This window comes from Schistocerca piceifrons, chromosome 2 (genome assembly GCF_021461385.2).
Source record: "Schistocerca piceifrons isolate TAMUIC-IGC-003096 chromosome 2, iqSchPice1.1, whole genome shotgun sequence".
Taxonomy (NCBI): Eukaryota; Metazoa; Arthropoda; class Insecta; order Orthoptera; family Acrididae; genus Schistocerca; species Schistocerca piceifrons.
In genome coordinates this window covers 1,023,767,019-1,023,790,940 of record NC_060139.1, presented here as the reverse complement: position 1 = coordinate 1,023,790,940, position 23,922 = coordinate 1,023,767,019, and the positions used below count along the sequence as shown (strand labels likewise).

At 38.9% G+C, this 23,922-nt stretch overlaps 1 protein-coding gene across 2 annotated transcripts in view; it reads left to right on the top strand.

The window, feature by feature from the left end:
* LOC124776437 (dyslexia-associated protein KIAA0319-like protein) overlaps nt 1-22,679 on the top strand; it is a 154,083-nt gene extending 131,404 nt beyond the window's left edge. The window contains exons 16-19 of one of the 2 annotated variants that reach the window (XM_047251436.1): nt 1,690-1,791; nt 3,421-3,573; nt 8,201-8,388; nt 19,630-22,679. In XM_047251436.1, coding sequence (XP_047107392.1) covers nt 1,690-1,791; nt 3,421-3,573; nt 8,201-8,352 — 407 coding nt within the window. In that variant the 3' untranslated portion in view covers nt 8,353-8,388; nt 19,630-22,679. Of the gene's footprint in view, nt 1-1,689; nt 1,792-3,420; nt 3,595-8,200; nt 8,389-19,629 lie in introns of both variants that reach the window. The other variant, XM_047251435.1, reaches the window with a different exon arrangement.
* The last annotated feature ends 1,243 nt before the right edge of the window (nt 22,680-23,922 follow it).

Below are 23,922 nucleotides of genomic sequence, written 5' to 3'. Positions count from 1 at the left end.
TTCTAAGCCGAATACTTGTATGATGCCTGACTTCTTCTGCTATTATAATTTAATAAGCCTGCTAGATGATTGACAGAACCCTTAGTTAATTAAGAAATTGTTTTTATCACAGTAATATTCCTGAAATTAGATATCACTAGTTTGTTAGAGCATTAACTTAATGAGTCGTAGAAGAACCTCCATCCTGTAATTTCCAAAATGCAGCTTCTTCCCCCTCTCCCTGCCCCCCGCCATATTTAATCCTTTTAGCTCCCTCAAATCATTTATTAAGTAGCAGTAATCCAAAGGATTGTGTTGGGCTTCCTTGATGTCAATGGCCATTTTAAGGGTAAATTCATTATTTATTTCTATTCAAGACCATGCCAGGGCCTGTGTAGTGTACTTTAATATTAAGATGCAAGTGTTGCTTCACAAAGGCTTACAAAAGAAGCGCATGCTCAATTAATGCTTGTGCAGTGAAATTTGAGTACACCATTCATGTGTCACTAGTCTTTAAGTAGAGGAGCTCCATGTACTTTTGCAAATATACACCTGAAGACAGCCAGATGACCCTACACCTAAAGATCATGGCAGGAAGTTCTACATCTCCTCCCATGCTCTGTAAACCACTGTGAAGTAAATGGTACACAGTACTTCGCATTTTACCATGTACTAGGATTTCTTCCCATTCCATTCACATATGATGCACAGGTAGAATAATTGCTTAAATGCCTATATGTACACAGTAGCTAGTCCAACCTTGTCTCTGTCATTTGACAGTTTGCCAGACATTTCATGGATGTGTCAGTACAATGGGAAACTTTAAAACCTTACAGTCCAGTGTGTTATCAGTTTGTGGACAGGATAGCTATCCATTTTAATTAATATACTAAACTGCTTGTAATTAAAGCAGCAATACAAGTCTACTTTCCTTCCGCTTTCGCCTTTAAAAAAAATCTAAACGAATAACACAACTTGTTGTTAGTGTTGAAATAATAAAACTTCTGAGGACTCACTTGTTGATTAAAATATGACCATCTGCAAATTGCTCTGTATACACTTTGGACGTAGCTTTTTCCAGAATGAATACATAATTTATAATTACTCATTATTTTTTGTATTGTTTATTACTGCACTTATTGCATAATGTGAGTGGAAAATGCTTAGAACAGTACAATTAACGAATAAATTTGGCAGAAAAAGTGACATTTGCCATACAGTTTAATGCCACTTGAGTGATCAGTATGTGGTGAAAGTATGTTAATACCTCTTACAGTCTATCATCCCCTAGTTCCATTTGTCTTGGTGGGTTTACTGATAACTTGCCTAGTGTAAGAATCTTGTTAGCTCTGCCTGCACCCTTTTAAAACTTAATAGTGTGTAGTAACTGAAATAGCCCCACAAAAACAAACTGATCAACTGAAATGGTCGATAAAGCATACATTGTCTACATTGATTAATAATTCCCTATACTTTTATGATCACAATCGTATATACGTATCTTACTGATAGTTAAATGGAACTGTCTGGTTTCACATTTGTGGCTGATATCACTACTTATATGTTCAACTTATTATACATAAAACTGAATGTAGAAGTATTGGTGTTCATCTCAGTAATTTGTTTATGCCTGCTTTGGCTTTCACATTATAGTTTGATGTAGAATGTCTATTTACTGCTAGTTATTTTAATTCTACATTGCTTTTTCAGGACATGGAGTTTGTGACCAGACTACTAGACAATGTCTTTGTGAGGCTTTCTGGATGCAGAATCTAATTAGCCGATACATAGGTGATGGTGAAGCAAACTGCGGTAAGAACACATTACAAATGCAGTTTATTATCTGTAATAAAATTTTGTGATTTAGTTCTTGCATTTTTTTTTTAGGATGTTTGTGTGTTCAGTGTGCTTTGCGTCAATTTACTTTGTTGATCTGTTAGCAATAAACTGCAGCTAGCCTTCCCTCTATAACTGGCTGGTTAACTCAGTCCAAAGGTTGGACTAAAGGGAGAACATATCATCTCCTATAGCACTGTGCATAGTAAAACATTGCGTTGTTCAAACCAATGTTCAAGTTGAGGATAGCGTAAACTTTTATTGCAGAAAAAGTTATTGATATATGTGTGTTTTTGCAATACTTATTTCTGGTTTCCCTGTATTCTGGAAGTTCAAAATACAAAAAGTGAATGTACAACAAACAAGTTTTTTTTAATTTAATATCATTCGTAGAATTAAAGTTCTCACATGTCCTTTTCTACATATTTTCATAGTTAATGAAATAACTTATGACATTCACTCAATACCACATGAAATTTACCAACGAACTAAAATATTTGTAATGTATAGAGAAATCTACTCTCCAATCAAATTGCAGCTGTTGGAAGTATGTACAGGGTGTTTCCTGTATGATGCAAGCTCTGTGTACAGTATTGGACTTCTGAAGATCTGTGCAGCTACACCAAGAGCCTCTGCATGACTAGTTACCAGTAGTGAGGCGTGTATCTGGCTAGGACGATAGTTCCAATAATTTTAATTAGAAAAAAATCATAATATTTTCATACATGCAGTGGCCATATGTATTTTTAAATTATCATGCATAAAATAACATTAGATCTCTCCAAAAATGTAAGATAAGACAGATTCCTACGTACTATAAGGAAGATACAGTAAGTTGCAGACAGCACGATGAAAAGACACTTACGTAAAGCTTTTGGCCACAGCCTTTATCAGCAAAAGACAACACACACCATTCATAGACACAAGCAAGCACTGCCAACTCCAGCATACAGAGAGGACAACATGTAACATATTTCATCAGATGATGATAGGGTATAGGTTTAGTAATAAATTTTTAAATGACTGAAGCATTCGTTCATAAGTAAATGACCATTACATACTTAATTTAAAAGGCATTGCCTATAAAGTGTACATAAAATGAAATTATTGGCGCACATATTCTTGAATCAGGTAATTATTAACAGTTCTTTTAAGTAAATGATCATTACGTATTTAAATAAAGAGGTGTCACCTGGAAAGTGAACATAAAATGTATTTATTCCAGAAACAGATAATCATTTGCAGTAGTTGTAGTAGCAGTAGTAGTAGCATTACTTCTATCCGTTTTTAGTCAGTACCATTATTCCCAATGTCATTGGGTACATTCCGATCTTGATTGAAATCATTTTTAAATTTGTTATTACCATTTTATTGTTATTTATTGCATTAAAATTGTTATAATTCTTTAAGTAGCTTTGTAGTTGAAAATAGCGTTTGTGTAAAATGCTGCTCCGATGTAAGTGAGGGATAGGAGACCTTAACTGATGAGGATAAATAACTAAAAATACAATAATTTAGCAGAGCATATTTCAGGGTCAAAAATTTTGTAACAGTAAAGTGTTCATCCCATTTGATGTATTACATCTATTACTAACTTACTTTCAGATTGGAGTATCTTGTACGTGGTGATAGTGTTGTTTGTGGCAATGCTAATGATTGTGGGTGGCGGCTGGGCCTTGTCATGCCTGTTCCAGAAAGTTTGTGTTCGACGTCCACGTAAAAGGCAGAAGTACTCTCTCCTGGGCAGCGATGGAGAAGGTGATGCCATGATCCCAAGGGGTGAGCTAAACAAGCTTGCCTTTTTTTTTATACTTGTATTCTACATAAAATTTATTATATTACAATTTGTAAAATAACCCCTGGCAATGATTTGTTAATGTGGAAATGCAAAATTGCACCATGGTTTTGAACCCATATTGAACTGTAGGAACCACAAAAGCTGAGTGGCTAAGACAGTTCAGAGGTCAGTGGAAGGCAATGTTGTACCACATACATCAGGATCATGCCGAGTGAAGCTGTACTTAAAATAAGCCATTGACTTTTGTTAGTTGCTGTGTAGTCTTTCACTGACTTCTTGTTGTGGTCTTCAGTCCTGAGACTGGTTTGAGGCAGCTCTCCGTGCTACTCTATCCTGTGCAAGCTTCTTCATCTCCCAGTACCTACTGCAACCTACATCCTTCTGAATCTGCTTAGTGTATTCATCTCTTGGTCTGCCTCTACGATTTTTACCCTCCACGCTGCCCTCCAATACTAAATTGGTGAACCCTTGATGTCCCAGAACATGTCCTACCAATCGATCCCTTCTTCTAGTCAAATTGCGCCACAAACTTCTCTTCTCCCCAATCCTATTCAATACCTCATCATTAGTTATGTGATCTACCCATCTAATCTTCAACATTCTTCTGTAGCACCACATTTCAAAGGCTTCTATTCGCTTTTTGTCTAAACTATTTATCGTCCATGTTTCACTTCCATACATGGCTACACTCCATACAAATACTTTCAGAAACGACTTCCTGACACTTAAATCTATACTCGATGTTAACAAATTTCTTTTCTTCAGAAACGCTTTCCTTGCCATTGCCAGTCTACATTTTATATCCTCTCTACTTTGACCATCATTAGTTATTTTACTCCCCAAATAGCAAAACTCATTTACTACTTTAAATGTCTCATTTCCTAATCTAATTCCCTCAGCATCACCCGAGTTAACTCAACTACATTCCATTATCCTCGTTTTGCTTTTGTTGATGTTCATCTTATATCCTCCTTTCAAGACACTATCCATTCCGTTCAACTGCTCTTCCAAGTCCTTTGCTGTCTCTGACAGAATTACAATGTCACCGGCGAATCTCAAAGTTTTTATTTCTTCTCCATGGATTTTAGTACCTACTCCGAATTTTTCTTTTCTTTCCTTCACTGCTTGCTCAATATAAAGATTGAATAACATCGGGGAAAGGCTACAACACTGTCTCACTCCCTTCCCAACCACTGCTTCCCTTTCATGCCCCCTCAACTCTTATAACTGCCACTTGGTTTCTATACAAATTGTAAATAGCCTTTCACTCCCTGTATTTTACCCTGCCACCTTCAGAATTTGAAAGAGAATATTCCAGTCAACATTGTCAAAAGCTAAGTCGTAGGGCCAGTATTGCCTCACGTGTTCCAATATTTCTACGGAATCCAAACTGATCTTCCCCGAGGTCGGCTTCTACTAGTTTTTCCATTCGTCTGTAAAGAATTCGCGTTAGTATTTTGCAGCTGTGACTTATTAAACTGATAGTTCGGTAATTTTCACATCTGTCAACACCTGCTTTCTTTGGGATTGGAATTATTATATTCTTCTTGAAGTCTGAGGGTATTTTGCCTGTCTCATACATCTTGCTCACCAGATGGCAGAGTTTTGTCAGGACTGGCTCTCCCAAGGCTGTCAGTAGTTCTAATGGAATGTTATCTACTCCCGGGGCCTTGTTTCGACTCAGGTCTTTCAGTGCTCTGTCAAACTCATCATGCAGTATCATATCTCCCATTTCATCTTCATCTACATCTACATCCTCTTCCATTTCCATAATATTGTCCTCAAGTACATCGCCCTTGTGTAGACCCTCTATATACTCCTTCCACCTTTCTGCTTTCCCTTCTTTGCTTAGAACTGGGTTTCCATCTGAGCTCTTGATATTCATACAAGTGGTTCTCTTTTCTCCAAAGGTCTCTTTAATTTTCTTAGTAGGCAGTATCTATCTTACCCCTAGTGAGATAAACCTCTACATCCTTACATTTGTGCTCTGGCCATCCCTGCTTAGCCATTTTGCACTTTACTGACTTATTATTATTATTTGCAGTTATGCAGTACCAAATTAGTTATCTCCTTGCCATTTACCCTTATCCATGTGTTACAAGCCTAGTTATTCTGATTTTTACAAGCCTAGTTATTCTGATTTTTACAAGAAATGTCAGCTACACCCATATCAGGTTAGCTGTATGTTTCATTCCATTAGATCCATATTGAGGAGATTCTCCAGGACAGGCACGGCTCATGATTTCCGTACTGGGGATGCCTGCAACATTAATCAATCAGAAGTAACCTAGACCTCGGGCTACACTGCAGATCTGCTTGTCACCACTACCAAGATTTCAGGGGCTGGGGGGTGGGGCGTGGGGGGGGGGGGGGGCAGCAATATCACAGTCTAGCCACTCTAGCTTACTGAACATAAATATTTGATAAGGTGCAAATATCCTGTGTAGTTATTGCTTTCAGAGCTCAGTAATTAGTACAAAAATAAAACTTCATGTCTCCAGGAGGTGATTTTTTTATTATTTTTTAATTAATAACTATTGGAGAGAGGGGGAAGGAGATCTGCAGAATCTCTTGGTTTCATAATTTCAACATCCATTTGCCCTTTTACTATTTTTTACACTAAAACTCTTCAAATATGTGGTACGAATAATGTTTTCTGTGTGATTGGTGCTTCATGTTTGGTATATATTCTGCTAAAACAGATAATATATTTCACTTACCAGGAAGTCAATTTATATCTCATTTTTGGTTGGAATGACAGGAATCACTCTCTTGGCCTGGAGGCAATTGCACGGTGGCACATTCATCACTGTACTCATTTACTATTTTTCCAATCTGTCTGTTGATAATCTTACTCGTTTTTATTTTCTTACAGTCTCTCAATACATGACTCTGTTTCCCGCAACTGTAGCAAATTTGTTTTTCTTTGCAGTCCTGCCATTCGTGGTGATCATTCTTACATTTGCAGCATTCAACAATTGTGATGAAATCTAAACATTCTTGTCTTTCAAAGTCATGTAGCTGCCTTAATGCTTTTACAAAGTTGACAACTTCTCCCACCATTTCCTGAAGTTTGTTACACCATGCCTTTCCGCCTGCTTCATTTATTTCTCCTACAAACCATGACTGAATGTGCCTGTCACTGTTTAAACCATCTAATATGACTGATTGTGATAATCACAATTGTCTCAGCCTAATTCATGCAATCATTAATGCTCCAAATTCTGTCTGCTTGTGATATGAAGCTTTTCATTGTCTTGATTACATGTGTGTGCACTGGATTACTAGTTTCAGCAAGACTGAACTGCCAACTTCAGATCCACAGAGTTGCTGTTGTGGTCTTCAGTCCAGAGACTGGTTTGATGCAGCTCTCCATGCTAATCTACTCTGTGCAAGCATCTTCATCTCCAAATAACTGCTGCAACATACAGCCTTCTGAATCTGTTTAATGTATTCATGCCTTGGCCTCCCTCTATGATTTCACTTCCCTCCAATACTAAATTGATGATCCCTCGATGCCTTAGAATGTGACCTACCAACTAATCCCTTCTTCTACTCACATTTTGCCACAAATTCCTCTTGTCCCCAATTCTGTTCAGTACCTCCTCATTAGTTACATGGTCTACACATTTAATCTTCAGCATTCATCTGTAGCACCACATTTCGAAAGTTTCTACTCTTTTCTTGTCTAGTCCGCCTCCATAGCGCAGCGGTGGTGTTACCGCCTACCATGCAAGGGGGCCCGATTTCGATTCCCAGCAGGGACTGGGTGTTGTCTTCATAATTTTCGTCATCATTGACATGCAAGTCACCTACATGACATCAACTAAAAAGACTTGCGATACAGCGGCCGAACCCCAAAAGGGATATCCCAGCCAATAAATGCCATACAATCATTTCATTTCATTTTGTCTAAACTATTTATCGTCCATGTTTCACTTCCACTCCATACAAATACTTTCAGAAAAGACTTCCTGACTTAAATCTGTACTCGGTGTTAAGAAATTTCTCTTTTTCAGAAACGCTTTCCTTGCTGTTACCAGTCCACGTTTTACATCGTCTCTACTTTGACCATTGTCAGTTATTTTGCTCCTCAAATAGCAAAACTCATCTACTACTTTAAGTGTCTCATTTCCTAATCTAATTCCCTCAGCATCACTTGATTTAATTCGACTACATTCCACTATCGTTTTGCTTTTGTTGATGTATATTCTCCATTCAGGAACTGTCTATTCCGTTCAACTGCTCTTCCAAGTCCTTTGCTGTCTCTGACAGAACTACAATGTCATCACCCAATCCACAGAGTACAGATTATAAAATCATGCTGTGCAATAAACAGCACATCTGTTTCCGCGCGCGCGTGCATGTGCGCGCGCTTAATTCAGAAGAAAGCATGTGGTTACTTGTCTCCATAGGGGAACAAGTAAACCATATTTCAATAAAATCTGTGGTGGTGGGTGAGATGGCATGGATGACTTGACATGGAATGACTACTTTTAAAATAGAAGACACAGTTTTAGTTTTAGAATTTAACTTTAATGCCAGATGATTTGCCTAAATATGTTTTCCATTTCTTTAATTTTATAGCTCCTCATGGGAAGGTCATGCTGTCAGAATCAGACTCTGATTCCGATGTTCTCTTTGAGAGCCGCAAATGCAAAATGAATGGAGATTTGAGAAATGGTCATGGAAAGATTCGAAATGGTTTTATAAAAGGAGGCCATCGTGTGAAAACATGAAAAACATTCCACTGCAGATGCATGGTATTATGAAATGTAAGTATTTGTAATATTCATATGTTTCCAGTTTTGACAGAATATTGATTTATTTTATACAAAAATTATTTACAATCTCTTTAATTTTGTAGCGTAACACTTACACATTTTGAGCTGTTCTCAGCAGTTTACATTCAAGCATTCTGTTTCCTTGATGTTCTTAACTGCTATACACTGAGTCATCTGTCCCCCTCTGTATCCCACTGCCAGACAACATGGTGTACAATAGTTAGTAGTAGAATCACTTGATTTCTATTTTGAAATTAACAACCAGTAACTGGTTGTTTTGTTGACAATTTGCCTTATTGCATTTGTTGTTATCTTTGCTTTCAAAATAAGCTGAAGGAGGCGGTATTTATCTCCACTGGCTATGTGATCAAAACATGGCTAAAATGTAATATTACAATGGTTTTAAGATGAAAAGTAGCTCTCTATATTTTTTTATTGTTGATATACTTTTCTTTAGGTAGTTGAATATTTTTTGAGTCATTATTCTGGCCAGTACTTATCCTCAGGAGGAAAAGTACTGATGATAGACACAAACAAAAGTACAATCATTATCCTAGCTTTGTGAGCTAACAGTTTATTTTTCAAGGGCGGAGAGAGAGAATGGTTGGGAAAGGTTAAAAATGAAGGGCAGGCCTCTCGGATCCCAGGATGAGGGAGTGCACCCAATGGGATGATGAGGGGAAAACAAAGATCTGCCATGTGCATAGCATGTTGACTTGATGAGACAGAGCTGATGAGACCAGTGGCTTGCAATTGGGGAAGTTCATTTTTTACAGCTTTTGTGATGTGGTGCATCATCTGTGCCACTGAATGCCTAATACACATGGTAGCCAGATGCCCTTTCTTGTTGCAAATATAGAACACTGTATGCTTGCTGTGACATTTAGGACACCTTTCACAAGGCATTTCTGGACCTTGAAAGCCTCTCGCTCATACAATCACACTTATCGGGTGTCATAGAACAAATTCTCGGTGGTGTAACTTGCCATCATCGTCAGGTTATTCTTGCTGACTGACATGCTGGGCTGGAGGGTGGAATATTTATACTTCCCCTCCCACTCCTGACCCATATGTAAACTGCAAAATGTGTCGTTTGTGATGGTGTTCTCGCTCTCAGGAATCGAGTGGTGGACCTCAGTCAGCAATCTGTTCAGTATTCTGCCTCAGCTGCATCAGAAGCAGCTTCAGTGCTGGGTTCTGTGCTTGGAGAAGTTGAAATCCAATTTCCTTATTAATTAGGTTCTGTCATAGCCAGATTCAGTGGCCTCCTTTTATACACAGTCCCAAAAGAGGGATGCATTTTTCAAAACTTTTGTGTCTTCATACCTCATTTTAGAGTTTGGATCTCAGCAGTTTTCAGCAGTTGCTGATTTTGTTGACAGCACCTTTCTTCAACCTTGCTAATGACTTATCTGACATATGCTGTCCTGCAGTTGCATGGTATGTGGTACACACCAAGTTTCCAGAGTCCCAGATCATCTTTTACTGACCAAGAAGTAGTATAATTTTTACCAGCAGGTTGTACGTATACATTTGAGGGTGTGACAGTGGAAAATTCTGCCAGTTTTTCCCAGTATGTTGCATATGAAATGTAAGCTCTCTCTGTGTGTGTACCTTCCTCAGCTCTCGATTGTGGTGGGGCTTCCTGCCTGTCAACTGGCTTTGGGCTCATTACAATGCTGAACTTCCTTTGTCATAGATCAAATGAGCTCTGTGGACTACCTTGTGTAGCACTCCTTCCTTTTGTGATGGGTGATGACAACTGGAGACATGAAGATATTGGTTCATGTAAGATGCCTTGTGGAGGATGCTGTGTACCAGACTTCCATCCAGTTTTCTCTGTACCAGAACATTCAAGAATGGGATTTTGTTCCACCTTCATGGTGGACTTTATTAAGTTGTGGATAGAGTTAAGGTGTTGCAAGAACATTTGTAGTCATTCTTCCCTATGTGACCATATGATAAGTCTAGCAAATTTTCCTCAAAACGGTCCATGTACATATTGGCAACAGTAAGTGACAGTGGGCTACCCATAAGCACGTGGATCCAAATTTCTTCCCAGTTAGTTCTAGGGATGTCTTAATTGGTACCCTAGTGAATGTGACACAACATGGAAACTGCCCATAAGATCTGAGTAGGTCAGTCTGAAATTTTGTAAAAATTATATTAACTTAGCAGAATTCTTAATGTGCTAACATTTGTCAGCTGTCAGAACCAAAACTGTTCTCAGGTGTTTCACAACCAGGTACATTCATGGTCCTGTTATGCTTACTATGGGCCTCAAAGGCTATGCCCTCCTTGTGCACCTTTGGAAGTTCATACATCTCGGGTGGTGCAGCAGCAAGATGTCAAAGTTTATTCACTGTCTCATCTGTAAAAAATTTCGAAGATGTTCAGTTGTTATATGCTGCATCCAGCTGGTTGTATCTGAAATCATTTTCCTGTAAGAAGTGTCATTTAGATGATTGTACATTTTCCCTTCAATTTTTAGTCTAATTTGATGTGACAAAAAGACAGAACATGTTAGACAATGTGGCCAACCCAAGAAACTTTGTTTCATTCAACCAGATAACTCTAGTTACAGAATATACGTATCCCAGACTAAGATTCATCAGAAGGAAGTGTAATTCATCCGCAAAGAAATTTACTTACGAAACTCTCATTCAACTGTACTTGAATACTGTTCAACATTTTGGGACTCCTGCCAAGTTAGATTAGTAGAACAGACAGAGAACAGTTGCATGATTTTTCACAAGGAACACTAGAACACCATGTAGTTGCTTAAAAAATTCATGTGGGAGTCAAAACGTGAAGGAAAATGCCGTATATTGCAGAAAGGGCTTACCGTTGAAATTGTGAGACCAGATATTCCAAAATGAGTTAGCAAAAATGTTTGTTTCTCTGATGTATGTGTTGCATAATAACCAGTGAGAGTGGAATTAGAGAAATTGAGGGTAATATGGAGGCATACTAAGAATCTTACTTCCCACATTCCTGATAGAAAGGGCAAAAATAATACTGGTACACACGCACACTCTGCAGTGCACCATAGCATAGCTTTTTGAGTATAAGTGTAGGTGGACATTTAGAACAGCATGAGAATTCATTAATTCTCTAGTATACGGTTTCTCAGAGTTACCTGACTTCCCATCCAGAGTAATTCAGCAGCAACTTTTAAATTAAATTGTTTCAGAATACTCTGGATGTTACAGCATCAGGTTAAAGAACCTTGTAGAAATTGGCAGTGAACTACAAATCTTGAGAAAGAGAGAGAATGAAGTGTTCCTTGATTCACATTCATAGCAAGAATTGTGACATTGATCCTTTCTCAGTAAAATTACAGTGACTCAGCAGCAGCTTTGCCGTTGAACCAGACACTACCACTTTGTTTTCTCTTTCTCAGCCAATCTGTGATGTTGACACATCTTTGGTCTTAAGGAAGAGGACAATATTTAGATTTAATGACACATCAAAGAGAAAGCCATGTGAGTTGGAGCACAGGCTCAGATAGGCCAGTGTTGGGGAAGGATATCAGTCATGAACTTTTCAAAGAAACTGTTATGACATTTGTTGGAATAGGGAAATAATGGAAAATCCAAAAGTGTGTGGCTGAATGGGAATCTCCTCTTGAATGTAAGTCCAGTGCAGTAAACACCTTGCTCAGTGTATTTATTCTTATTCTTGACATCTTCATCATATAGTATCCCTGTTGTGGACCTTATAGACATCCTGAACTTTAGCCGGCTGGTGTGGTCGAGCGGTTCTAGGCGCTTCAGTCTGGAACTGCGCGACCGCTACGGTCGCAGGTTCGAATCCTGTCTCGGGCATGGATGTGTGTGATGTCCGTAGGTTAGTTAGGTTTAAGTAGTTCTAAGTTCTAGGGGACTGATGACCTCAGATGTTAAGTCCCATACTGCTCAGAGCTATTTGAACCATCCTGAACTTTGGAGTTAGTGTAAGGTTCCACACGAAAAATAAGAACATTTGCACCTTTTTGAGTTACGGATTCTGAATTTTTAACTTTGTATGAAATGTCATACATTCATCACATATCCTAAAATTGACTGAAATACAGTTTCAGGGTCTTCAAAATATCAGTTTTGTGGGCTGTACTGTATCAGATTGTATCAACACACAAATATGTAGCTGATTAACACTCTGAACTCGGGCAACATTATAAGCAAACCATGGGCCCTCAGGCAACCCATGACTCTTTCGTGAGTGTGTGCGTGGCGAGCATGGAGCCCCAAGCTATTGCAGTGTGTACTTTCTTGCCTGTGCTGCAATCTCTCATCTCTGGCTATCATTCCATCTCTTTCTCAATTTCTCATGGTGGCAGCCTTTGTTGTTGACCCATCTATTCCCAATGTTCTGCCTTCCTGTCTTGGAATATTCTTTCATTCACCACCTTCTGGCTAAAGTAATTTGTGGTGCCCTGATGGGTTTAACCATCATTTTTCAAATTTTTCTATAGTGTGGACTGACTGGGGGAAGAACACCTTAAATAGCACACTGCATGCAGTGTTAAAGGTCATCTGTTCACAGTACTTCTATAGGCTCATATTTGCACTTGAAAGCCAATGCAGTTGCCAATCTGACATGTTAGGGTCATTAAGTACCCTTTTGGTTGACCCCATGACAACACCAAGATCACACTGTGGATGTCCTAGCTGCTAGCTCCTAGTGCATGCCCTCTTGCTAGATGGCCTTTGCTGTGTCTGGGTGACACTCATTGGGAGAGCTCTTGACTGGGGTAAGTGGCATCAGGGCTTATGATTCACACATGAAATCTGTAAAATTACACCAAAAATTGGCTGCTCTGGTCCAACCATCTCTTCAGACAGGAATTGAAATTTCAGTGCAGGCAGTTATAACCCTGCTGCTTTCCTTATCCTGGCTACCCCATGGGAAGACGGACAGGCCACACATCTGGGACTGAAAAAAGTTATCCAAAACTTAGTATGTACCCAAACTAATGGACATACTTTTACCACAACAAATCCATAATTTTTTGTGGAACATACTGAAGATAAATTTGGAGAAGTTGAGTCATTGGGAAAAATGCACAATGGATCTCTATTGATTGAAGCCTCCTTTGCTGCACGATCTGCAATTCTTCAGGCATGTGACTGTCTGGGTGACGTACCAGCCAAAGCAAATGAGGAGCTGCAGGTTAATCTTGGTAAGGTATACATTTTGTCCAATGCTTCCAAAAAGATCCAAAGGATAATAGAACAGATACAGGCACCTTTATAGAAGCCTTTGAAGGGATTGTTCTCCCAGAAAAAGTTAGTCATGATGTACAGCTGTGATGTGAAACTGCACATACCACTACCCATGAAGTGCTTCTGATGCTTGTGCTTTGGTCAAATACATGGCAGACCCAAAATGTGGTAACTACAGATGATCACTCCACAAAGAAACTTCTTGTGAAGAACTACTCTTGCATGTCAGTTGTATGGACTGCCATCCTCCATGTTCACTGGTTTGCCCAGTCTTCAAGAGAGAAAAGAAAATTTAGGAACATAAATTTATTGACCATCTGTGTTACACGGAGGCACATAAAAAGTATGAACACCTACATCTTGTTGATATGACATCTAATTATGTGTGAGTCACACCCATCACTCCCACAACTTCAGTTTTTTTTTTCAAAACCAGTTCTCCCACCACCCTCCTCTCTTGTGTTTCCTGTGGCACCGCCTTTGGAAACCACTTCCCACATCTAGCTGGAGGAGCAGCTCCCTCCTCTGGCAGAGACCAGTGACAGGGCTCCCTCTCATACCGTACTTACTCGAATCTAAGTCGCACTTTTCTTCTGGTTTTTGTAATCCAAAAAACCACCTGCGGCTTAGAATCGAGTGCAAAGTAAGCGGAAGTTCTGAAAAATGTTGGTAGTTGCCGCCACAACTAACTTCAGCCGAGAATATATGTAGCGCTACACAGGCATGCACAGGCACAAAGATAAATACTGGCGCCAAAACCTCTGCGTCAGTAAATAAATTAAAAAAAAAAAAGGTGGAAGACAAGCTTTTTTCTCCGCCCCGAGTTTCAACCACTGCATTTTCATACATTATCCAATGAATTAAATACAAATTGCGTACTGTTCATCTTCAAATGTAGCAGCATTTCAATGTACTACGAAAATTCGACTGACAGGGCTGTTTGGGATGTTTGTCAATATGGCCAACTGTTTGTTCTGAATATTTTCCTACCTGTGAGAAGAGATGGTTGCTAATAGGAACTTCTATGAATTGTGAATCACATGCAGTATTCTCTTCACCATAAGACTAATGCGAATATAAACATTTTGCCATGTATTCTTTCGTGTTTGCTGCTATCTCATTTAAATCCTGTCTGCCTAATAAACTACAAAACTAGAGTGAGACAACAGCAAATGCAGAAGAATATACATATCGTGTCATGTTTATATTCGTATTATTCTTATGCCTAAGAGTGATACAGTCAGAAATGAAGCATGGCAATTGGTTAGATTTTTAAATCTAAGATGACTCTAATTTCTGTGCAGAATGTAATGTACAAAAGAGGCATCTGCAAAGATTTTCAAACGGAGAAAAATTTTAGCTAAACTCTCATTCAGAACATCTTCTATCATACGCAGTCTATTATTTGGTTCTTTTTGATCATTATCAAAGAAAGCAGCAGTGTAAGTAACAACAAATAGCAATCTCTTGCCATTGTTTTGCTAATGAGACAATTCCTCTCTTTTTTTATTGTAAGCGGCGGTAGCGCGCACAAAAGCAAGCCATGCCGCGAGCGGCGACAGGCCGTAAACACTCATTATCAGAATGCGACAAACAATGCATGACACAGTACAGTAATGCAGTTTCAGCTTATAGTGACGTAAACACCTATAACAAAGAGAACAGAACTTATCAGATCAAAGAAAAATAAGAAATCGATTCAAACCTGACGAAGCACATGAAAAAGGAAGGGTACCCGTATAAATACGGACGGAACGCCTGACGCATAGCAATGGCTACCTGGTAAAGCTTAACTGCTAAGCTTACGACATGAACCAAACTACTATAGCTGTATCGTCATTCATTCGACCTAAATTGTGTCTCATATTACAATGGACCAACTTTGTATCGATTTGGAGGAGCGGCCTAAAACTTTTCTCTCCCCTTGAATTTAGAGTCTCAAATTTCAGGTGCGGCTTAGATTCGGTAAATTTTTTTTACTCGATTTCGAGTCTCATTTTTCAGGTGTGGCTTACATTCGAGTGCGGCTTAGATTTGAGTAAATACGGTAAGCCCCTTCTCTAGAAAGTCATATCAGGGGCCCGACACCAGCCAACGGCTGAATGAACTGCAATCTATGGGCCAGGGCCACCCGCTCTTCATCCGTCCTCATGCTTATCATGGATAGGCCCTTATCAGAATCGCAATGGCCACAAAGGAGAAGAAGAAAAAGAAGAAGAATTGGGGCAAGGCTACTCCAGTGACCTCAGAGGAGCCAGATCCCCCCCCCCCCCCCACTCCATTTGATTCTGAACCATTGATGTTGTTCCACCCCCATCAATGACAGGCAGTGATTTTGAGGCATGACCAGTTCTCCTGAACCCTTCGTGCCTAACCTGGACACCCATAACATAATTATTCAGTGAAACTGTAAGGGATATTACAGTCACCTTCCAGAACTACATCACGTTATTTCCTCCTCTTCTGCAAATACTTGTTACTCTACAAGAAACACACTTCACTGATGACCATTCCCCAGTGGTCCATGGTTATCATGCATTCTGTCAAATCGTGCTGGCCCTGAGAGGGTGTCTGGAGTGGTCTGTACATTGGTTCACACAGGTGTCATCAAAGTAAGGATTGCCCTTCGTACAAAGGTGGAAGCAATAGCAGTGTGAATGCAGATGACATCAGAGATCACTATTTGATACTTTTACATACCTTCAGGCAGGTCACTTAATTACCATGACTTGACCACCTTAGTCCAATAATTTTGTCCCCTTTTCTCCTACTAGTGTATTTTGATGTGCTTCAACCCCTCTGAGGGAGTGTCACTTCACTTGGTAGTGGCCTTCTACTGGACCAACATCTTAATGATCATGATCTGCATCTCCTCAATGACCATATTCCTACCCACTTAAGTGGTATCTTTCCAGATATCTGTCTAATGATCTCTTTCCCCAGTCTCATGACACCACTTCATGGGTCACTATGTGACGATGTTTGTGACAGTGAGCACGCCACCAGTGATCCTGTTGCTGCCTTGCGACTGCCAGACAGGCCGACTAACACATTGGTTGCTTCAAAAAAAGAGTTAACTGGCAATTGTATGCCCTGCTGTTACCTTCACCATCTGGTTGTCAGATTGCATCGATGAAATTGTGCAAGATTTCTCCGACGTAATCACCCACACTGCTGGAATTGCTATTGCCCTTCCTACATGCCCCTCCATTGCTGGCAAGTGCCATTGTTGGCCAATAACTATGCAATAGCTGTTCAGGATCACCGGAGGGCCCTACAACAATTAAAATGACATCGCTTGCTGACCAACCTTATCACTTTTAAGCAACTTCATGCAAAGGCTCGTTATCTAATTAAGCACAGTAAGAAGAAATGTTAGGAGAACTACGTCTCCTCCCTAGGAATGTATGGCTCTTCATCCCTGGTGTGGGCCAAGCTATGCAGACTTCTGGACCACCAATGATCAACAACTGTTCCGGGGTGTGTCCTTAGGTTGGTCTTTGTACTGATGTGTAGGTTCTTGCTGATCACCTTGCAACCCATTTTGTGAAAGCATCGCCATCCTCTTCTTAGGCAGCTATCTCTCTACTGCAGAAACGACAATTTGAAGAGGACCCTCTATCCAACAAAACTGAATCATGTAATGAACCTTTCACTGACAGGGAACTGCTTCAGGCTGTTGCCTTGTCTCAAGATAAGGCCCCAGGCTCTAATTCAATTCATAAACAGATGATCAGACACCTGAATGTTCTTCCAAGGCTTCATTTACTCAGGGCCTTCAACCATTACTGGCTCGAAAGTGTCTTCCATTCACAATGGTGAGGTAGTATCATTGTCCCAATCTGTAAGCCAGAAAAAAGAAAACGGCATCTCTTGACAGCTGCCAACCGATTAGCCTCATTAATGTGCTCTGCAAACTGCTTGAAAAGATCGTTGCCCTCAGATTATGCTCGGTTCTTGAGTCTTGGCAGCCTCTTGTTCCCGTAGTTTCCAGTAGGGACAATCCACAACCGAGTACGTGGCCTGGTTGGAAGCAGCAATCCTGACAGACATTTTTTTAAATGTCAACACATTATGGCAGTCTTTTCTGACCTACATAAGACATACAACAGTGCTTGTTGCCATCACATTTTACTTACTCTCCATGATTGGCTTTTGAGGCTGTCTACCAATTTTTATTCGTTAGTTTTTATTCTGACAATTGTTCTTGGTTCTTGTTCATATTTCTCTACAGGACATACAGAATGGCACCCCACAGGGCTCTGTCATGAGTGTCATTCTTCCTCATTATAATCAGTGGGATGGTGAGCTCTGGTCACCCTGTGCTGTATGGTGATTGCTTTCACATTTGGTATAGCTCCCATTCAGTAGCATCAGCTCCAAGGCTCGATCCATGGGCCTTTGCATGGACTATTTCCTGTGGATTCCAGTTCTCTCCTACAAAAATGCAGATCATGACAATCTGTTGTTGTACCATGGTGCTGCTCGACCCAGAACTCTACTTGGGTACCCAGCACTAGGAACTTGTTGCACAGTCCCATCTTTTGGCCTCCTTTTTTATAAAAAAACTGATGTTGCTGCCCCATATTAGTCTACTAAAGACTAGTTGCATGTGGAAGCTTAACACTGTCTGCTTCCTTGCCCACACCTCTTGAGGTGTGGATCGTGTTACTCTTCTCTGTAGTTACTGGCCTTTGGTCTCATCCCTCTGGAATATGGTTGCCAGGTTATGGCTCGCTATGACTTCTGCTTTGAAATTGTTAGACCTAGTCAATCATCGTGGTGTTCATCTGGCCACCTTCTGGATAGACCTGTAGACAGTCTCCTTGTCGAAGTGGGTATCTAACCCCTCAGTTCCAACAGTACCAACTCTTGGTTTCCTATGCAGTTTGTGTTCAACAGTTCCCTGATCATCCTACATATCCCATTCTTTTTTTTTTTTTGTATATGTGGGCATCAACCTCCTGATACTGCCCTCCATTGGGATTACCAGTTGGAATGTGCCTCATGTCCGCTGGTTGGCTTCTGCCCTGTCTAATAAACTCCACACTATCAAGGTGAGTGCTGTTGCATGCTGCTCTTCCTTCCATTCCTCCTGAAAGGAATCTATCATCCTATGTCACCTCTGCATTTTTCATACCAGGCTAACACACAGTTTTATTTTTTGTAACAAACCACCCCCACAATGTAATTTTGGAGCCTTATAAACAGTAAGTCATATCTTGGTGGAATGCCCCCTTCTTCTGGCCCTCCATGCTAAGCATGGCCTTCTGAATTCTTCTCCTCGAATATTGGCAGACAGTTCACAGACAGTTGAACCTTGCAGTAACTTTTGAGATTGAAACCCATCATTCATCTGTTGTATAATAATCACATGTTATTCTACACATTACAAATGAGTGTGATGCAGTCTTCCTCTTAGGTAGTCATTCATTGTAGTTCAGTCTATAATGCCTTCAGGATAACATTATTTCTGTAGTAGTAAGCATTCTTAAAAACATTTTGATAATGTGTGTATACAGTATGAATACATTCTGTACTATGGGAATGTTGATCACTGATAAAAACTACTGCTTCCTCCCGCCCCTCCCTCCCTCCCTCCCTGTGTATATGTGGGCATCAACCTCCTGATACTGCCCTCCATTGGGATTACCAGTTGGAATGTGCTTCATGTCCTCTGGTTGGCTTCTGCCCCGTCTAATAAACTCCACACTATCAAGGTGCTCTTTCAAGGTCCTCTTTCCCCTGTAGAGTTAGTTTATTGTATTGGTGCCGCTCCTTTAAAAGTGATGTTATAACTTAGACATGTGTGATATAATAACTACTATGTAAGGACAAATCTACAGTACACCCTTTCATATTCAGTTTGTGCTCTATCAGTACATTTATGTTGGGAAAAAAAGTAGTAGTATGTGGTCAGTAGATCAACTCTAATAAGAAAGCAAAATTAATCAAAGTTATGTATTTTTGTTCTGTTGATTGATTAGTTATGTTTATTTCATTTTAGGTGTTGACATTCCTGTATGAGGCTGCATTTTATTACGCAGATTTCTTCGAATAAGTAAATGTTGGCTATGAAGCAACCCTGAATTGGGATTGATGGCTGGTTAAATCTACAAATCTACAAAAACTTCAGTGACAATGTCTTGTTTGTAATTATTATTACTTTGCTTATCGCAAACAATTTTCACCTCTGGGTGAAAATGCATATTCTTGAGTACATGGACAATGTTTGAATGCAAGCTATGAAAAAGCATTTTCTGTTCTTCATTATTGAAAGTAAGTTTTTATTTTATTGCAGAACAAATTATGGCATTACAATTGTACATAATGTCGTGCATGTTTTTTCATAATTTTTTGGCAGACCCAAAAGCAGCTAAGTGAGGCAGAATGTAAGAATTGCCTCTTCATGTAATTTACTGATAAAATATGATTTTTGACCTGACAACTGTTATAAATAAGTCAGTATACTGAAAACTTCCTAATTGTGGGAAGGGAGTGTATGGTAATGTAATTTGCCTTACTTTGTTGTAAGTAATATGATCCAATATGAACAGTAATGTTCAATGTTATTTTTCTTCAAAATGAGGCCATTGTTTGTTAGAAGAATTAATTTTTCTAGTTGTGTGTCTGTATGTATTCCAAACTATTTTGTTTTTATTACACAGTTGTAAAATGAAGACTAACTGTTTTAAGAAATGGGAGAAAATGTATACTGCAATATAACATTTAAGTGTGATTTTGTAGTCCAAGAAGAAGCTAATTTGTTCTATATTGCTTATAAGTGTATGTTGTTGTGCCATTGTTAGTCTCTAAAGTTGCCATATTATGGTATGAGTGAACATTTAAATTCGTTGTGATATGATATGTGATACACCTTACAACCCTGTCATTGTGGTAGCCAAACCTAGAATTTTATTATATTTTCATTCACAAGTTATCTTAATAAGAAATTGTATGTGGCATTCCTTTTGGCTGATTTTTGAAGATTACTAGTTCAGAAAAACAGGAGAGCATTCACCAGATACACATTTTGAAAACAAATCATTTGCTTAATTCATAGGTTTTCACAGAAGAGCCACACAAAAATCAAGAAGCATTATTTTTTTTATTTTCTTTCACTGTTAATTTATGACTTGTGAAAAATATTGCTTCATCTTCAGCTGTGTAACAAACAAATCAGACACACAGGTTTGGTGCTGCCTTTTCTTAAAACAAAGTTCTGCATGTAGTACAATGGCATAAATTGTGCTACAGAGAGCATGTATATTTAGATTAATATTTGATGTATCACACCCAACTGTGATGATCTTTGTTTATTATGTTAATAGCTATTACTACGCACACTAAAAAATATTATTTCATATGTCAATTTTTTTATTTTATTTTTTTTAAAAGGTTGACTTTAAGATCTTATGAAGCTATTATTTTGATATTCTGTTGCATTGGTGCATTGTAATTGTTTCTTGTTTTTACTGTACCAAAAAAATGAGGAGTTGTCTGATATGCATAGTGTTCAGAATTCATATACAATTGTTTTCTGATCATTTTAAGATACTTAAATTGTACACTGTCCACAAAGATTGGAATTTCTATAGTGTGAGAAATTAATAAGACTAGTACAATCATTTGTCCAGATTGCAAAAATAAAGAAATAAATATTTTGCCGGAATTAATCACCAGCTGAAATATTAACAAGTACTATCTTCATCTGTCGCATAAAATATTATCTTAATATTGCAAGATTTCATCATATTGTTCAAATGATTTATTTGTTAAAAGATTTTCAAAATACACAAATCACAAAAGAGAGAAAAAATTCAGTTGTGTGAGCCTGTTAATACACTAGCCCTGTTTTCATTGGAGAAAATTATTACAGAGCATTTTATGTCTATTTGAACTTCCACTGTCCAGAATACTTCCCTGTTTGTATCTCATCTTTTGGAATTGACTAAGGAGCTGCCATTCACAAAGTGAAAAAAAAGTTTGTCTTGTACCATAATTCAAAAATGTAGACTGATAAGGATGATGGAATAAATAGTGTCCAAATATTTGCCACAAGTGACCGTCCATCACCCAAGAAATATGGTGCTTTGCTTGAAACAATTACATTAGCAACAACGACAGATATATAACATCATGCACAATGTGCAGTGTGTGTATATGACAATAGTTGATGTAGTAAATATGCATTTATTAGCTGATGTCATTTAGGCAACAGAAAATGAAACATAGTGGATCTTTTTTATATATTTTCTTTTGCAACGAGATTCCAAGGCACTAAAATTTTGACTTATTTATTGTGTATTGCACAAAGAGCCTATAATAGAAAAGTGCCATGTGATATTTTTCACAGTGGTAATAGTTGCTGTCATTTAATACAAATTTATCTCTTTATTCTTAGTACATAGTTTTGTAAGAACACCCTGTTTTTCTAGTCATTTAATCTACACAGTTTTCATATATTTGTGTATTGTTTATAATTCTATGAACGAAAATATAATTTTCCTTTATGTTGTGTGATATATGTTCATCCGTACCATGTTTTGCGAAAGTAAATTCATCACTTGTTTACTGATTAAAAGAAAGGTTTTTGTAATGTATAGCTTCATATAGGGCAGAGGAAAAAGTTGTCATCTATTGAGAAGACTCTATTTCCCCCCTTTTTTATTTCTTTATCACAACTCATTTCATTTCCTGTGACTTTGGAATTGATTTTTGATTTAAAATGTAAGAGACTATATTGTCATTGTTTTGTATGAAGAAATTTTTCTTTTTTCATGTATTGTATTGCTATGAGCGGTAAGAAATACAAGGCAACCGGCATCACTATGATAAGTTGTAAAAATATATGTTGTTAAAATATAGTTTACTTTTATGCATTTGTTGTAATGATTATTGATGTTAAGTGATATTTGGATTACAAGTCTGAAAAGAAATATTTTATACTTTAAACACATCATGCACATACAGTGTTACAAAATTGTACAACTGGCATGTAATTTAGGAACTGAAACTTTATTTTGGTAAGATGTAATTGAAATATATCATCTTCGTTGCCTGCACAAATCATTGTTTTATTCCAGAGAAAGCCTGTTATGTATATTAATTCCCTCCCTCCACCCACCCACCCCCCTCTCTCTCTCTCTCTCTCTCTCTCTCTCTCTCTCTCTCTCTCTCTCTCTGGGTGCGTGCACGCAAGTGTGCATAAACGCTTGGTTTGAAAGTGCTTGTATGTGTACACACATGTATTTCTTTTAATATCTGTTATGTTTTAATACACTTAGTGCAAATGATACTTATCTCTCAACTATATGATTATGAAAGATAATGGAGGGGGAAAAAAGGGACAGGTATACACTCTCTCTCTCTCTCTCTCTCTCACTCACTCACTCACACACACACACACACACACACACACACACACACACACACACACACACATACATATATCCATCCGCACATATATAGACACACGCAGACATATGTAAAGGCAAAGAGTTTGGGCAGAGATGTCAGTCAAGGCGGAAGTACAGAGGCAAAGATTTTGTTGAGTGACAAGTGATGTACGAGGGGCAGCAACTTTAAATTAACGGAAGTTGAGACCTGGTGGGTAATGGGAAGAGAGAATATATTGAAGGGCAAGTTCCCATCTCCGGAGTTCTGATAGGTTGGTGTCAGTGGGAAGTATCCAGATAACCCAGATGGTGTAACACTGTGCCAAGATGTGCTGGCTGTGCACTGAGGCATGTTTAGCCACAGGGTGATCCTCATTACCAACAAACACTGTCTGCCTGTGTCCGTTCATGTGAATGGACAGTTTGTTGCTGGTCATTCCCTCATAGAAGGCTTCACAGTGTAGGAATGTCAGTTGGTAAATCACATGGGTGCTTTCACATGTGGCTCTGCCTTTGATCGTGTAAACCTTCCGGGTTACAGGACTGGAGTAGATGGTGGTGGGAGGGTGCATGGGACAGGTATTACACCAGGGGCGGTTACAAGGGTAGGAGCTAGAGGGTAGGGAAGCTGGTTTGGGGATTTCATAGGGATGAACCAAGAGGTTACGAATGTTAGGTGGACAGCGGAAAGAAACTCTTCGTGGAGTGGGGAGGATTTCATGAAGGATGGATCTCATTTCAGGGCAGTATTTGAGGAAGTCCTATCCCTGCTGGAGAGCCACATTCAGAGTCTGATCCAGTCCCAGAAAGTATCCTGTGACAAGTGGGGCACTTTTGGGGTTCTTCTGTGGAAGGTTGAGGTGAGTGAGTCCTCCACAACCTTTACAGCAAACCTCAACCTG